The sequence below is a fragment of the Oncorhynchus mykiss genome, chromosome 7, assembly GCF_013265735.2.
Source record: "Oncorhynchus mykiss isolate Arlee chromosome 7, USDA_OmykA_1.1, whole genome shotgun sequence".
In the NCBI taxonomy this organism is placed as follows: Eukaryota; Metazoa; Chordata; class Actinopteri; order Salmoniformes; family Salmonidae; genus Oncorhynchus; species Oncorhynchus mykiss.
Window position 1 is genome coordinate 65,081,893 of NC_048571.1, and position 16,434 is coordinate 65,098,326.

General features: G+C 41.6%; 1 protein-coding gene across 2 annotated transcripts; it reads left to right on the top strand.

Annotated features, from left to right (window-relative positions):
• The first annotated feature begins 176 nt into the window (after positions 1 to 176).
• On the top strand, positions 177 to 15,743 carry LOC110528253 (citrate synthase, mitochondrial). 2 transcript variants are annotated; one of them, XM_021610150.2, is made up of 12 exons: positions 177 to 280; positions 364 to 394; positions 1,832 to 1,879; positions 2,035 to 2,142; positions 2,265 to 2,330; positions 5,534 to 5,665; positions 5,969 to 6,157; positions 6,383 to 6,582; positions 6,772 to 6,901; positions 13,340 to 13,441; positions 13,666 to 13,875; positions 14,213 to 15,743. In XM_021610150.2, the coding sequence occupies exons 1-12, from the start codon at positions 192 to 194 to the stop codon at positions 14,384 to 14,386; spliced, it is 1,479 nt and encodes a 492-aa protein (XP_021465825.1). In that variant the 5' UTR covers positions 177 to 191; the 3' UTR covers positions 14,387 to 15,743. The 2 variants fall into 2 exon arrangements, with proteins under 2 accessions (XP_021465825.1, XP_036839732.1); XM_036983837.1 differs by lacking the exon at positions 364 to 394 and having other exon boundaries at positions 234 to 280.
• The last annotated feature ends 691 nt before the right edge of the window (positions 15,744 to 16,434 follow it).

Genomic DNA, 16,434 nt, shown 5'->3' on the forward strand with positions numbered 1-16,434 from the left:
ACCGGGAAATGGCGGAGCAATTTCTTAAGTCTATCTTTAAGCCATTGTGTTTTATAACATTTGAATGTTACACTTACAATCTTATGTCGTTGAAGATCACACTTTCCGCAATTTAATTTAAAATCATTGATGCTAGATTCAGCCAGACACCCACCCACAGGCAGATTATGGGTATGTACGTCACCCAAACCATGCCTTTTCCGAGCCAATCTCATTTGTTGGCCTGTTCCTCTCTCAACCTTCACCTACCATCAAACTCAGGAGGGGCACCTTCAACGAGGTACTAGGGATTTTTACCAGCACAGTCAGAATTTACCAACACAAACTCGTCACATTCACCATGTCCCTACTGTCCGCCTACAGGTTTACCCCGAAGCTCTTAAATTCAACGAAGGTGAGAACGATAAAGGATATAAGCGCCGCATTGTCCCGCCCCATGCCATAACGTTAGCTAGCATGCTAAAACTTTGGTTAGCCACTTGCCAATAAGAACAAACGAAGTTAGCATTTAGCTATTGTAGCTAGCTAATTTAAGACTAGGCCTTAGCTAAGTGATGTGTAGTTAACTAATCAGCTATGTACCGTAGAATATAAAGTATATAGACTAAACTATGAAGCTAGCACGGTAATGTGTATAGTAGCTAACTTACCATCTTTGATAACACTAGCTAAATGTCTAGGCTTGATTTTCGTAGCTACCTAGCGAACTAGCACACTGTAGTTAGCTAGCTCGCCCCCTAGCCCCAGTTTTAGTTTGTAATGACAATCTGGGATAATTATAAAAAACAACGACATCTAGCTAGATGATACTGAATCGTACTTATGTGGGCCTTCACTGCCTTGATATTGTGCCACTGACTCAGAGTTGATTCAATCAGATACCGGCTGTCCAACGTCAGTTGCTTGTACACTACTGTAGGTTTTAGGCAAGTACTAGTAACCAACTATAAAGTAGGTTACCATATCTTGCAATGCAGCTTCATTCCCACAATGTTACTCACAGCAGGAGGCAAATTAGTCTTTCGTTGACTAACTCTTCTGGAAAAGGCATCTCTTGCATGTTAAGCAAAAGAGAACCAGCCATGTTTGATTAGCTGGAACACATAGCACATAACATTAGAAAAGTTGCATTTGAGTGAATTGTACAGGCTACATAACTTTTCCAATATTTCTTGATTGTGTGAAGGCATCTTGTTTCCAGTTGGGCAAAGCTCTATTTTTCTGTAAATCAAAGGTCAGATACATTCTGACTTGAGGTATAAAAAAAACATGTGGTTGTGTCCTTATGGCCCTAAAACACTTAGAACATGGATGATCTTTAGATACAGTGCTGTGAGCAATGCTTTGACTGAATCAGTTCTATGTTACAATACATAAATGCATTGGCATATGTAGGCCTATTTGCCACTGCACACGTCTAGCGTTCAGCAATTTTCTGTTTGTTATCCTTTGTCATGGAACTAACACTTCAGTTTCTCTCCTGCAGTGATTAGGTAGGCTAGGTCATCGTTAGTGGCACAGGCTAGGTCATCGTTAGTGATACAGGCTAGGTCATGGTTAGGGATGCAGCCTAGGTCATTGTTAGGGATGCAGCCTAGGTCATTGTTAGGGGATGCAGCCTAGGTCATTGTTAGGGATGCAGCCTAGGTCATTGTTGGGGATACCTTGCAGTGCATTGAGGCTTGCTGATGTTTTAAAGTGAGGACTAACACCCCTCTGATTTTTGAAACTTGAAGCCTTTCTCTGATGACTGCCTGTCTGTGATACATGTTGGCGATTCAACCTGTTTTGACTGATTGCCTCTCTCTTGACACCTTCTTGTGCCTCTCAGAGCACAGCATGTCTCTTCGCCGCTTCCAGAAATGCCACTACATCAACAGTAAGTACTCTGACTGGACCTCCTTCATTTTTCAATTTGATTTACACACATATGCCTTTTACCTAGCAGTGCTGTGATGTTTTGAACTGAGTGGCCCTCATAAATGAGTTGTCTTTTTAACTGTGACGTATTGTATTTTCTCTGTGCCGTTGCAGAACCTGAGAGATGTGCTTTTGGATCTTGTCCCTAAAGAACAGAGTAGGATTAAGAATTTCAAAACGCAGTATGGCAAGACCAACATCGGCTCAATCACTGTGGATATGGTACATTCAGTTCAACTGTCATTTGTAAACATTCTACATTATAGACGTACCCCTTTCAGTGCCAGTTGTCGTGTGAATATGGTAGCTATTGATGTTAAGTGTGTGTGCCCTTGTCTTTACAGATCTACGGTGGGATGAGAGGTATGAAGGGCCTGGTGTATGAGACCTCAGTGCTGGATGCAGATGAGGTGAGTTGGTCTGTGCAGGGAAAGGCCCTGGACAGAGAACTGAATGCAAGCTCAGTATCAGGTAGGGGGATAGATTGGGCATTTTAGCCATTTTCAGTTGCTTGTTGGCATCTTACATTGTTTACACTTAGGGGGGTAGGCAACTAGATTCAGCTGTAGACTGATTTGTTTGATTGGATGGTTGGAACACAATTATAATCATTTGTACACTGCAAATTGATGACAACTAAGCCCTTCATACCTTGATTACATTGAGACTCGATCACATAAGTCACTTTTTTTTAAAGAATTTGTGGGAAACTTGGGAACAGATTTCCTATATTAAACACATTTTTTGCTGAATTCGTAGTGATATTAGGATTTTTTTAAACCAAAAACGAACAAAAGAATTGCCTAGATGACACAACATTTAGGCATGCCCTTTAGTGATTAATTTCCCATGGCTGAGCTGAAGAGAATTGTTTTGAAAGATAATGATTTCCACACTTGCTTAGTACTCCCCTGAGGGAGATGGCAGAATGCAAATTAATTGGATAGTACTAAATGAAATGGAACTAAATAAAAACCATCCTGTGTCTGATGCTTGAAGCTAGACAACTAGCTACTTAAACAGTGACTTGACCTTAAGTCCCACCATTCTCATCAGCTTACATTAGCTGAGAATAAGGAAGGTGATATTTTGCAGCCTTTTCAGCACCACTTACGGATATTGGCTTAAAAGTCATAAGTCATGTGACATAGGGCCTATGGGTTATGTAATGTCAATGTGGGGTCAAAGGTATTTGAATAAAACAGACTGAGGGAGGTTTTTGGTGGTTGCATCCCTGTTCCACCCCTGTATATTAATGTATGCAAATGCACCCAGTGTATATATGCAAATGAGGCACATAACATTTATTATTTCGTCACAAATTATATATGTTTTAATCTGATATATATATATATATATATATATTATATTAATATATATATATATATATATATATATATATATATATATATATATATATATATATATATATATATATATATATATATTACATACACCTAAGCCAAATACATTTACACTTAAACATTTATTTAAGCTTTTATTTCTTTAAGCTTTTATTTCTTTCATCACATTCCCAGTGGGTCAGAAGTTTACATACACTCAATTAGTATTTGGTAGCATTGCTTTTTAAATTGTTTAACTTGGGTCAAACGTTTTGGGTAGCCTTCCAGATGCTTCCCACACACAATAAGTTGGGTGAATTTTGGCCCATTCCTCCTGACAGAGCTGGTGTAACTGAGTCAGGTTTGTTGGCCTCCTTGCTCGCACACGCCTTTTCAGTTCTGCCCACAACTTTTCTATAGGACTGGTGTCAGGGCTTTGATGGCCACTCCAATACCTTGACTTAGTTGTCCTTAAGCCATTTTGCCTCAACTTTGGAAGTATGCTTAGGGTCATTGTCCATTTGGAAGACCCATTTGCGACCAAGCTTTAACTTTCTGACTGATGTCTTGAGATGTTGCTTCAATATATCCACAATTTTCCTTTCCTCATGATGCCCTCTATTTTGTGAAGTGCACCAGTCCCTCCTGCAGCAAAGCACCCCCACAACATGATGCTGTCACCCCCGTACTTCACGGTTGGGATGGTGTTCTTCGGCTTGCAAGCCTCCCCCTTTTTCCTCCAAACATAACGATAGTCATTATGGCCAAACAGTTCTATTTTTGTTTCATCAGACCAGAGGAAATTTCTCCGAAAAGTACGGTCTTTGTGCCCATGTGCAGTTGCAAACCGTAGTCTGGCTTTTTTATGGCGGTTTTGGAGCAGTGGCTTCTTCCTTGCTGAGCAGCCTTTCAGGTTATGTCGATATAGGACTCGTTTTACTGTGGATATAGATACTTTTGTACCTGTTTACTCCAGCATCTTCACAAGGTCCTTTGCTGCTGTTCTGGGATTTATTTGCACTTTTTGCACCAAAGTACGTTCATCTCTAGGAGACGGAACGCGTCTCCTTCCTGAGCGGTATGACGGCTACGTGGGCCTATGGTGTTTATACTTGCGTACTATTGTTTGTACAGATGAACGTGGTACCTTCAGGCGTTTGGAAATTGCTCCCAAGGATGAACCAGACTTGTGGAAGTCTACATTTTTTTTCTGAGGTCGGCTGATTTTCTTTTGATTTTCCCATGATGTCAAGCAGAGGCACAGGGTTTGAAGGTAGGCCTTGAAATACATCCACAGGTATACCTCCAATTGACTCAAATGATGTCAATTAGCCTATCAGAAGTTTCTAAAGCCATGACATAATTTTCTGGAATTTTCCAAGCTGTTGAAAGGCACAGTCAACTTAGTGTATGTAAACTTCTGACCCACTGGAATTGTGATACAGTTAAATAATCTGTCTGTAAACAATTGTTGGAAAAATTACTTGTCATGCACAAAGTAGATGTTCTTACCGACTTGCCAAAGCTATAATTTGCTTAAAAGAAATTTGGAGTGGTTGAAAGAGTTTAAGACTCCAACCTAAGTGTATGGCAACTCCCGACTTCAACTGTAAGTGCATTATTAAAAAGATGCAAACATAAAAAATAAAAATAAAAACTTGTTGGCTGCGGTTTGTTTTGGATTATTTTTTCCCCCAATAGGAACTGAATTCTGTATTTTTGGTGTCACTTTTATTGTAAGTAAGAATAGATGTTTCTGTACACTTCTACATTCATGTGGATGCTACCAGGATTATGGATAATGAGTGAAGAATAGAGGCATAAAGATCATACCTCCTCTGTTATTGGTAATGGTGAGAGGTAAGCATGTTTTGCTGTAGCCTCTAACTTTCCTACTCATCATTGTTAATGATTTTTCTTAATCTTGGCATTATTAGGAATAATTTAGAAGTCTTTAGAAACATCTTATCTACTCACTTATAAGGAAGTTTGCTTCAGTTATCATTCAGTTACAAAACAAACTGCAAATGCATCCAATGAGTTTGTAGAGTCACAATCTTGATTTAGTCAATGCGTGCAAAGAATAATGGGACCAAATACTAATATTTGGACTACTTTGATACATAAGTGCTGTCATTTCTAAACGGTACTTTCTGTACTGTTGCCTCATGATGGGTATAGACCCCCCCCCCCCCCACACACACACACACACACACGCGCGCATATGGAGGGGAGTGTAGATATCATTTTTTCAAACTTTTTTTTTTTAGGGAATTCGTTTCCGTGGTTACAGCATTCCAGAGTGCCAGCAGCTGTTGCCCAAGGCTCCAGGAGGTGCCGAGCCACTGCCCGAAGGTCTGTTCTGGCTGCTGGTGACAGGCCAGGTGCCCACAGAGGAACAGGTGAGTGTTAGCTTGGTAACTCATTATGGAGAGAGAGTATGGCACATCAGCTTAACATGTTGTTACAACAACCCTTTGCATAATGGTACAGATCTCTTTTATTGACTATATACATAATGTGGTTGACTCGTATACCATAAACCACAACATAAAGCTTAACCACAGACAATAGATCTTATCTCTGGGACCTCTGGGAGAAGGTTTGCTTCCATGTTGGTTTAGTGACGGACTATATTTTGCATACAAAACTACATTACGTTTGGTGTGCATAGCTTGACCAATTAACCTATTGTCTGTCCCCAGGTGAACTGGCTGTCCAAGGAGTGGGCCAAGCGTGCAGCTCTTCCCTCCCACGTGGTCACCATGCTGGATAACTTCCCCACCAACCTCCACCCCATGTCTCAGTTCAGCGCCGCCATCACAGCTCTGAACAGTGAGAGTAGCTTCGCCCGAGCCTACTCCGAGGGAGTCAACAAGGCCATGTACTGGGAGGTGAGCTCAGGAAACATACCCTAAAGAATGTTGAACAGTTTACACTGTTGTGGGAAACCATGTTGTTCAATAGGACAAACCATTGTGAAATGTAGAAAAATGTCAATGCGCCACAGTTATAAGAAGTCAAGATGGTGGAATCTGAACAAATGTGTTAAAAATCTGTTGAAAGAGTGCCTTCTTTCCGATTACACTATTGACATGAAAATTATTCTCTTCTCTCAGTTTGTCTATGAAGACTCCATGGATCTGATTGCTAAACTGCCATGCGTTGCGGCCAAGATTTACCGCAACCTTTACCGTGAGGGCAGCAGCATCGGCGCCATCGACTCCAGTCTGGACTGGTCCCACAACTTCACCAACATGCTGGGCTACAGCGATGCCACGTTCACTGAGCTCATGCGACTGTACCTCACCATTCACAGGTCAGTTTTTTATTTTATAGAGAGTGCTACTTCATTCATAATCATTTTTTCTCAGTTTATCATCCATTAGTCTCTACCTTGGTAACTTTAGGGTGTGCATATTCAGCTCCTGCTCTGTCATTGCACAATGCAGTTATGTGGCTGCATCACTTATTCTTTCATTCACTCCCCTTTTCTCCTTTGCTATAGTGACCATGAGGGTGGTAATGTGAGTGCCCACACCAGCCACTTAGTGGGCAGTGCCCTGTCTGACCCCTACCTGTCCTTCAGCGCAGCTATGAACGGCTTGGCCGGACCTCTTCATGGACTGGCTAACCAGGTGTGTATGGATGCTAATGTCAAAGTTAACATGTGTGTAAATATTATGAAAACTGAGTGTACAAAACATTAGGAACACCTTCCTAATATTGAATTGCACCCCCTTTTGCCCTCAGAACGGCCTGAATTTGTCAGTGAATGGACTCAACAAGGTGTTGAAAGCATTCCACAGGGATGCTGGCCCATGTTGACTCCAATGCTTCCCACAGTTGTCAAATTGTCTGGATTCTTCATGCACACGGAAAACTATTGAGCGCGAACCCAGCAGCGTTACAGATCTTGACACACTCAAACTGGAGTGCCTGGCACTTATTATTACCATACCCCGTTCAAAGGCACTTACGTTTTTTTGTCTTGCCCATTCACCCTCGGAATGGCACACACACAATCCATGTCTCAATTGTCTGAATGCTTAAAAATCCTAATTTAACCTGTCTCCTCTCCATCTACACTGATTGAAGTGGATTTAATAATTAAGGGATCATAGCGTTCACCTGGTCACTCTCATGGAAAGAGCAGGTGTTCCTAATGTATTGTACACTTGGCACACACAGTACCAGTCAAAAGTTTGGAAACACCTACTCATTCCAGGGTTTCTTTATTTTGACTATTTTCTACATTGTATAATAATAGTGAAGACATCAAAACTATGAAATAACATATGGAATCATGTAGTAACCAAAACGGTGTTAACCTCTGGGGTACGTGGGATGGTAGCGTCCCACCTCGCCAACAGCCAGTCAAACTGCAGGGCACCAAATTCAAAACAGAAATCCCATAATTAAAATTCCTCAAACATACATGTATTTTACACCATTTTAAAGATACTTGTTGCAAATCCAGGCACAGTGTCCGATTTCAAAAAGGCTTTCCGACAAAAGCAAACCAAACGATTATGTTAAGTCAGAGCCAAGTCACAGAAAAACACAGCCATTTTTCCAGCCAAAGAGAGGAGTCACAAAAAGCAGAAATATAGATAAAATGAATCACTAACCTTTGATCTTCATCATAGGACTTCATGTTACACAATACATGTATATTTTGTTCGGTAAAGTTCATATTTATATAAAAAAATCTGAGTTTACATTGGCGGGTTACGTTCAGTAGTTCCAAAACATACAGTGATTTTGCAGAGAGCCACATCAGTTTACAGAAATACTCATAATAAACATTGCTAAAAGATACAACTGTTATGCACGGAATTATAGATACACTTCTCCTTAATGCAACCGCTGTGTCAGATTTCAAAAAAACTTTACGGAAAAAGCAGAAATAACAAATATTCACTTACCTTTGATGATCTTCATCAGAATACACTCCCAGGAATCCCAGTTCAACAAATGTTTGTTTTGTTCGATAATGTCCATTTATGTCCAAATACCTTCTTGTTGTTTGCGTGTTCAGTACACAATCCAAACTCATGACGCGCGTACAAGTCCAGCGGAAAGTATGGACGAAAAGTCCAAAAAGTTATTACAGTCCGTAGAAACATGTCAAACGAAGTATAGAATCAATCTTTAATAATGTTACATAAACATGAATCTTCAATAATGATCCAACAGGAGAATTCCATTGTCTGTAGATATGCAATGGAACAGAGCTCGCTCTCACGTGACAGCTCGTTCTCACGAGACAGCTCGTGGCTCTCTTGCAGACCTCTGACTCATTCCCCTCTCATTCTCCCCCACTTCACAGTAGAAGCATCAAACAAGGTTCTAAAGACTGTTGACATCTAGTGGAAGCCTTAGGAAGTGCAATATGACCCCATAGACCCTGCATTCGATAGGCCAAGAGTTAAATCTACAAACCTCAGATTTTCCACTTCCTGGTTGGATTTTTTCTCTGGTTTTTGCCTACCATATGAGTTCTGTTATACTCACGTCAGTCAAACAGATTTAGAAACTTCAGAGTTTTCTATCCAAATCTACTAATTATATGCATGTTCTAGCTTTTATGGCTGAGTAGCAGGCAGTTTAATTTGGGCACGCTTTTCATCCAAAATCCCCAATGCTGCCCCCTACCCTAGAGAAGTTAAACAAATCAAAATATATTTTATATTTGAGGTTCTTCAAAGTAGCCGCCCTTTGCCTTGATGACAACATTGTACACTCTTGGCATTCTCTCAACCAGCTTCATGAGGTAATGCATTTAAATTAACAGGTGTGCCTTGTTAAGTTAATTTGTGGAATTTCCTTAATGCATTTGAGCCAATCAGTTGTGTTGTGAAAAGGTAGGGCTGGTATACAGAACATGGCCCTATTTGGTAAAATACGAAGTCCATATTTTGGCAAGAACAGCTGAAATAAGCAAAGAGAAATGACAGTCTATTACTTTAATGCGGAAATTTAAGTTTCTTCAGGTGCAGTCACAAAAACCATCGATCGCTATGAAGAAATTGGCTCTCATGAGGACTGCCACAGAAAAGGAAGGCCCACAGTTACCTCTGCTGCAGCCTCAGAAATTGCATCCCAAACAAGATACATCAACATAAATTGTTAAGAGGAAAATGCGGCCTCCCGGGTGGCGCAGTGGTTAAGGGCTGCAGTGCAGAGACTCTGGGTTCGCGCCCAGGCTCTGCCGCGACCGGGAGGTCTGTGGGGCGACGCACAATTGGCCTAGCGTCGTCCGAGGGTTTGGCCGGTCCTTGTCTCATCGCGCACCAGAGACTCCTGTAGCGGGCCAGGAGCAGTGTGCTCTAACCAAGGTTGCCAGGTGCACGGTGTTTCCTCCGACACATTGGTGCGGCTGGCTTCCGGGATGGATGTGCGCTGTGTTAAGAAGCAGTGCGGCTGGTTGGGTTGTGTATCGGAGGACGCATGACTTTCATCTTTCCTGTACCGGAGTTGTAGCGATGAGACAAGATAGTAGCTACTAACAATTGGATACCATGAAATCGGGGAGAAAGGGGGAAAAAACAAAAGAGGAAAATGCGTGAATCAGGCCTTCATGGTCGAATTGCTGCAAAGAAACCACTGCTAAAAGGACACCAAGAAGAAACTTGCTTGGGCCAACAAATGTAAGCAATGGGCATAAGACCGGTGGAAATCTGTCCTTTGGTCTGATGAGTCCAATTTTGAGATTTTTGGTTCCAACCACCGTGTCTTTGAGACACAGAGTAGGTGAACGGATGATCTCCGCATTTTGTTCCCACCGGGAAGCATGGAGGTGGTGGTGTAAGGGTGTGGGGGTGCTTTGCTGGTGACACTGTCAGTGATTTATTTGGAATTCAAAGCACACTTAAGCTGCATGGCTACCACAGCATTCTGCAGCGATATGCCATCCCATCTGGTTTGCGCCTAGTGGGACTTTCGTTTGTTTTTCAACAGTGCAATGACCCAACACACCTCCAGGCTGTGTAAGGGCTATTTGACCAAGAAAGAGTGATGGAGTGCTGCATCAGATGACCTGGCCTCCACAATCACCCAACCTCAACCCAGCAAATGTGGGAACTCCTTCAAGACTGTTGGAAAACCATTCCAGGTGAAGCTGATTGTGTGTGCGCAAAGCTTTCATCAAGGCAAAGGGTGGCTACTTTGAAGAATATAAAATATACTCTATAAATATACTGGTTGTGTGTGTATACACTACTGTTGAAAAGTTTGGTCACTTAAATGTCCTTGTTTTCCATGAAAACATACATGAAATGAGTTGCAAAATGAATAGGAAATATATTCAAAATGTTGACATGGTTATAAATAATGATTTTTAAATTATGTTCTTCAAAGAATCCATTTGCAGCAATTACAGCCTTGCAGACCTTTGGCATTCTAGTTGTCAATTTGTTGATGTTTTCTGAAGAGATTTAACCATGCTTCCTGATTGGCTTGATGGGCACTTCTTACGTACTATACGGTCAAGCTGCTCCCACAACAGCTCAATAGGGTTGAGATCCAGTGACTGTGCTGGCCACTCCATTATAGACAGAATACCAGCTGACTGCTTCTTCGCTAAATAGTTATTGCATAGTTTGGAGCTGTGCTTTGGGTCATTGTCCTGTTGTAGGAGGAAATTGGCTTCTTAGGGCTAGGCGTCCCGTCAGCGGGACACCCGTCGACAACTTCCGGTGAAAGGAGGGCGCGCAATTCAAATAAACTCAAATAAACAATCATTAAAATTATGGATATTAAACATTTAGGTACATACAAGTGTCTTATATCGGTTAAAAGCTTAGTCTTGTTCATCGAACTGAATTGTCCGATTTACAATAGGCTTTACAGGGAAAGCATGCCATATGATTATTTGAGGACGGTGCCCCTCAAAATATTTTTCAACCAGCACAGGCTTCATAAAATCACAAATGGCGATTTAAAATATTCACTTTTTGAAAATCTTCCTCTGATTTGCAATCCAATGGGTCCCAGCTACAACATGCATGGTCGTTTTGTTAGATAAAATCCTTCTTTATATCCCAAAAAGTCAGTTTAGTTGGCACCGTTGATTTCAGTAATCCACTCGTTCAACATGCAGAGAAAGGAATCCAAAAAGCTACCGCCAAACTTTGTTAAAGTAATCAAAAATGTAATCAAACTATACTATTTCATACGGAAAGAAGTATTTTTAATTTGACCTTTATTTAACTAGGCAAGTCAGTTAAGAACAAATTCTTATTTTCAATGACGGCCTAGGAACAGTGGGTTAACTGCCTGTTCAGGGGCAGAACGACAGATTTGTACCTTGTCAGCTCGGGGATTCCGGTTACTAGTCCAACGCTCTAACCACTAGGCTACCCTGCCGCCCCGGGGGGCTATGGTTATGTTCAATAGAAATAGAAAAGCAAAATAAGCAGGTGCGCATCGTCGCACACGCACAGACTCCAACTCTAACTCCCAGTACCAAAACTCAAAATTCTTCCTTGTTTGGGAAGAAACTAGGCTGAAACCTTGAACACTGACGTGTAGTGGAAGCCATATGAATTGCAATCTGGGGGCTGGAATTGCAATGACTCATAGCTTTCCATTGTAAGAGCATGGGCTCAATTTTTTCTGGTTGGTTTTTCTTTGGATTTTCTCCCACCATATCAATTGTGTTATCGTGGCATACATTATTTTAACATTTCTTCAAAGTGTTTTCTATCCAGTGGTACCAATTATATCCATATCCTGGCTTCTGGGCTTGAGTAACAGGCAGTTTACTTGGGGCACGTCAGTCAGATAGGAAGTGGAGAAAAATAGACCCTAGCCTGAAGATTAAGCGCTGTCTACAGGGTATGGCATGCCTTTGCAAAATGGAGTGATAGCCTTCCTTCTTCAAGATCTCCTTTACCCTGTACAAATATCCCACTTTACCACCACCAAAGCACCCCCAGAACATCACATTGCCTCCACTATGCTTGACAGATGGCGTCAAGCACTCCTCCAGCTTTTCATTTTTTCTGTGTCTCACAAATGTTCTTTGATCACCTCAAATTTAGATTTGTCTGTCCAGAACACTTTTCCCCAATCTTCCTCTGTCCAGTGTCTTTTGCCCATCTTAATCATTTATTTATATTGGCCAGTCTGAGAGATGGCTTTTTCTTTGCAACTCTGCCTAAAAGGCCAGCATCCCAGATTCGCCTTTTCACTGTTGAGACGGGTGTTTTGCGGGTACTATTTAATGAAGCTGCCAGTTGAGGACTTGTGAGGCGTCTTTCTCAAACCAGACACTCATGTACTTGTCCAGGTCTTCCCACTCTTTTCTATTCTTGTTAGAACCAGTTTGCACTGTTCTGTGAAGGGAGTAGTACAGATTTGTACGAGATCTTCAGTTTCCTGGCAATTTCTCGCATGGAATAGCCTTAATTTCTCAGAACAAGGATAGCCTGACGAGTTTCAGAAGAAAGTTCTGTTTCTGGCCATTTTGTAATCAAACCCACAAATGCTGATGCTCCAGATACTCAACTAGTCTAAAGGCGGCAGGTTTTATTGCTTCTTTAATCAGAAGTTTTCAGCTATGCTAACATATTTGTAAAAGGGTTTTCTAATGATCACTTAGCTTTTTTAAAACGATAAACTTGGATTAGCTAACAACGTGCCAATTGGAACACAGGAGTGATGGTTGCTGATAAGTGGCCTCTGTACGCCTATGTAGATATTCCATTAAATCAGCCGTACAATTGTCATTTACAACGTCTACACTGTATTTCTGATCAAATAGATGTTATTTAAAAAAATTGACAAATTGCTTTTTTTTTCAAAAACAAGGACATTTCTAAGTGACTCCATGTTTGAATGGTAGTGTGTGTATTTATATGTATGTGTGCTATTTAGCAGACACCTTTATCCAAAGGTATCTGTTTTCATTCAAAGCAAGGCTTTCATCCTCCCTCTCCATTAACATAATGGAGAGAGAGGATGGCTATGGAACTATAATAAGCTCAGTAGTGAAAATGGAGAATGAAAGCAGTGATTTTGTTTTGGTTGGAGTGAGCCCCTGCCTTACCTCTGACCTATGCCCCTTGTAGGAGGTGCTGGTATGGCTGACGGCCCTGCAGAAGGAGATGGGAGGAGAGGTGTCTGACGAGGCCATGAGAGACTACATCTGGAACACCCTCAAGTCTGGAAGGGTAAGTGGTCTGGACTGGAGGGCATGTTAAGTTGGGTTAATGAGTCAAGGTCAGGAAACCAAAAGGAAACTTTTCCATCTACCTAAAAGTGTAGTGGACAGGTGTAAAAAAGAAAGGATGCATTTACGTTTTCATTTGAGGAATAAGCTGCAAGGGGAATGATATGTAACCTCAAAGATAGTAATCCTACCTTTTTGACCTTCTGTTTGCGTTCTCTCTCTCAGGTGGTTCCAGGTTACGGCCATGCCGTCCTGAGGAGGACAGACCCCAGGTACACCTGCCAGCAGGAGTTTGCCTTCAAGCACCTGCCCGATGACCCCATGTTCAAACTGGTGCACCAACTCTACAAGATCGTGCCCAACGTGCTGCTGGAGCAGGGCAAGGCCAAGAACCCTTGGCCTAATGTGGACGCCCACAGTGGAGTGCTGCTGCAGGTGAGTGGTGGGGTTACAGAAGGATGGAGCCAACTATTGCAGTACACTTTCAACTGATTGGGAGGGACACTGCATGAAGGTTACAAGAAAGTCCTCCATCTCTTGACGGGATGAAGGAAAATGTAAAGGTCTAATTTGAGCTTCTTTTCATAGTTTGTTCCATCTTAGTGAACAGTCAGACAAAAAAAAAAGTCTGGGCGCTCTTCTCCTCTACTTGAGCTGTCCCTCATCTTCCTGCAAAGCCATTATGTATCACATATAATTGGGAGCGCAATAATGAAATACCTTGTTCTGTGAAATTAACCCTCCATCCCCTCCCTCTCTCCTGTCCTAACAGTACTATGGGATGACAGAGATGAACTACTACACAGTGCTGTTCGGCGTGTCCCGAGCACTGGGGGTGCTGGCCCAGCTGATCTGGAGCCGAGCCCTGGGCTTCCCCCTGGAGCGCCCCAAGTCCATGAGCACGGACGGACTCATGAACCTAGTGGGGGCCAACAAATCCGGGTAAAGATGAAGAGGGAAGGAGTAGGATGAGGACGGAATAGGGGAGTTGGATGCAAAATATATAGTACACTTATGAAAACATTAAAGGGCCTTTGCTGGATTTAGCCGGTTCAAGTCAGTGACACCAAGGTAATTTTTTTCCTTTCGTTGAGCCACGGTAGTTGTCTTGAGATATTGAAGATGACTTGGTTTTGTAAAGAAATCATGTCCATTTTTTTGTTCTAAAATGTGGGGCACTCGCATTGTCTGACGGAATTATCCAAAATACCAAAACAAAAGACAACACTCCATGGCAAGCAAGGTCCTTCTGTAATGTAACCACTCTAATCTGGCCTAGCAGGTTAGAATATGTACAGTATGCAAATGACCAGGGTCGGTAGATTAGTAATAGGGTACTGCAGCCCCTTTCATCACTGACTGACGACACACAATTAAGGCAGAGTCCACTTATTACACCACCTCTTTCTGGCAGTATTCACCAACCCCATGGCACCTCTGGCAATCAGAATACTCTGCAAGTTGTACAGTGCTTCACAAATGGCGCTATCTGTTCTCTTGGGAAGGGAGGTTGTTTTGAAAAGTGACAGGGTAAGACAGCACTGTTTCCCAAGCTGAAAGGACTTTGACTGTTTTTAAATATTTTCTATCAGATTTGTGAATTCATCTTAGAGACTTTCTTCAAGACCTGAGGGCAACCTTAAAACATCAATTGAACATCAATTTTCTCTTATCAGCAAAATGAATGTAATTGAAGAGATGGCTAGCATTGACTAATGGCACACTTGACCTGTTGACAATGTACTTTTAGACTGTTTTGTAAATGTTTGCTGGTTTTACTATGTCCAACTGAAATGTCTCATGTTGCTCATGAAGCAAGCACACATCTGAAACACCATATGAAATAATCTAATGGTTGTGTTAAACTGGATTGTTAAGATACATATTTGCTTGGTTTAGTTTTAAGGTTGCCCTCCGGTCTAGTGGTGGGGGGCCTTATGTGTTTGTAATAGTCTGTTTCAATGCAGACCTTATCCAATACACTCCAATTGGGCACAGAGGGCCCAACACCACCCCCTGGGTATTAATTTAATTTGTTTTCAACAGCCCCCTACACTGTCTTTTCCCAGCTGATTCCTTCCCACATAGTATACATGTATTTTAGGTTTTACAAGTTTGTTCTGATCCTGTTTTAATCAAACCTCAGGTTATTCTGGTTTAACGAGAAATACATCTGATGTGAGATCATTGTAAAGTGAAGGAGGAATTTGAACTTTAATGTAGCAGAGTGGGATTGTACAGTGGATGTGGGAGAGAAAATGGAAAACAAAACAAAGTCCAATAAATGTTTTTATTAGCAATTACTTATTACTTGTTTATGTAACTGCAACAACTGCAACAACTCATTCTTTCCTACAATAGGCAGTTCATTGTGGATTTCTATCACAACATTTATGGGGATGTGGTTGTTTCACATTCCTTAGCTGAATGCATTTCTAGAAGGTGCATTGGATAAGTGTCAGCTAAAAGACAACACAGTAATGTGTGGTCATAATGGGGTACCGCAGAGTCTGATGTTATTCAGTGCAGGCTGTGTATAGTACATACTGTATTCTGAGGGCGTCTCAGTTATTAATAGTGTTCCAGACATTTCTCCACAGCACTCAAGTTTCTACTTCCCTTTGGCCTAATCAAGATTTCATGCACCTGTAGTACAGAGACTCTGGATTCTTCTGAAGTACAAATAAACAAACAGATCAATGTGCTTTAGTAAGGAAATACAAAATTGCTATGTGTAGCAACTGTGGGTACAAATGGGCTCACGAGGTGCCCTCACGAGGGCTGACTATATCGATGGCAAATTAGGAGAAATAACAATTACCACTGACATACAACCCTGATATTCACAAAAATACGGCAACAGTTGTACTATAGTAGTATATTGACTTTGGTTTTAAAGAGCCTAAAACACATAAAAGGGAAGCACTGACTAGTTGTAATGGCTGACAGGACCTTAGGAGCCCTGATTCCCACCAACAGTCGCCAACTATATTA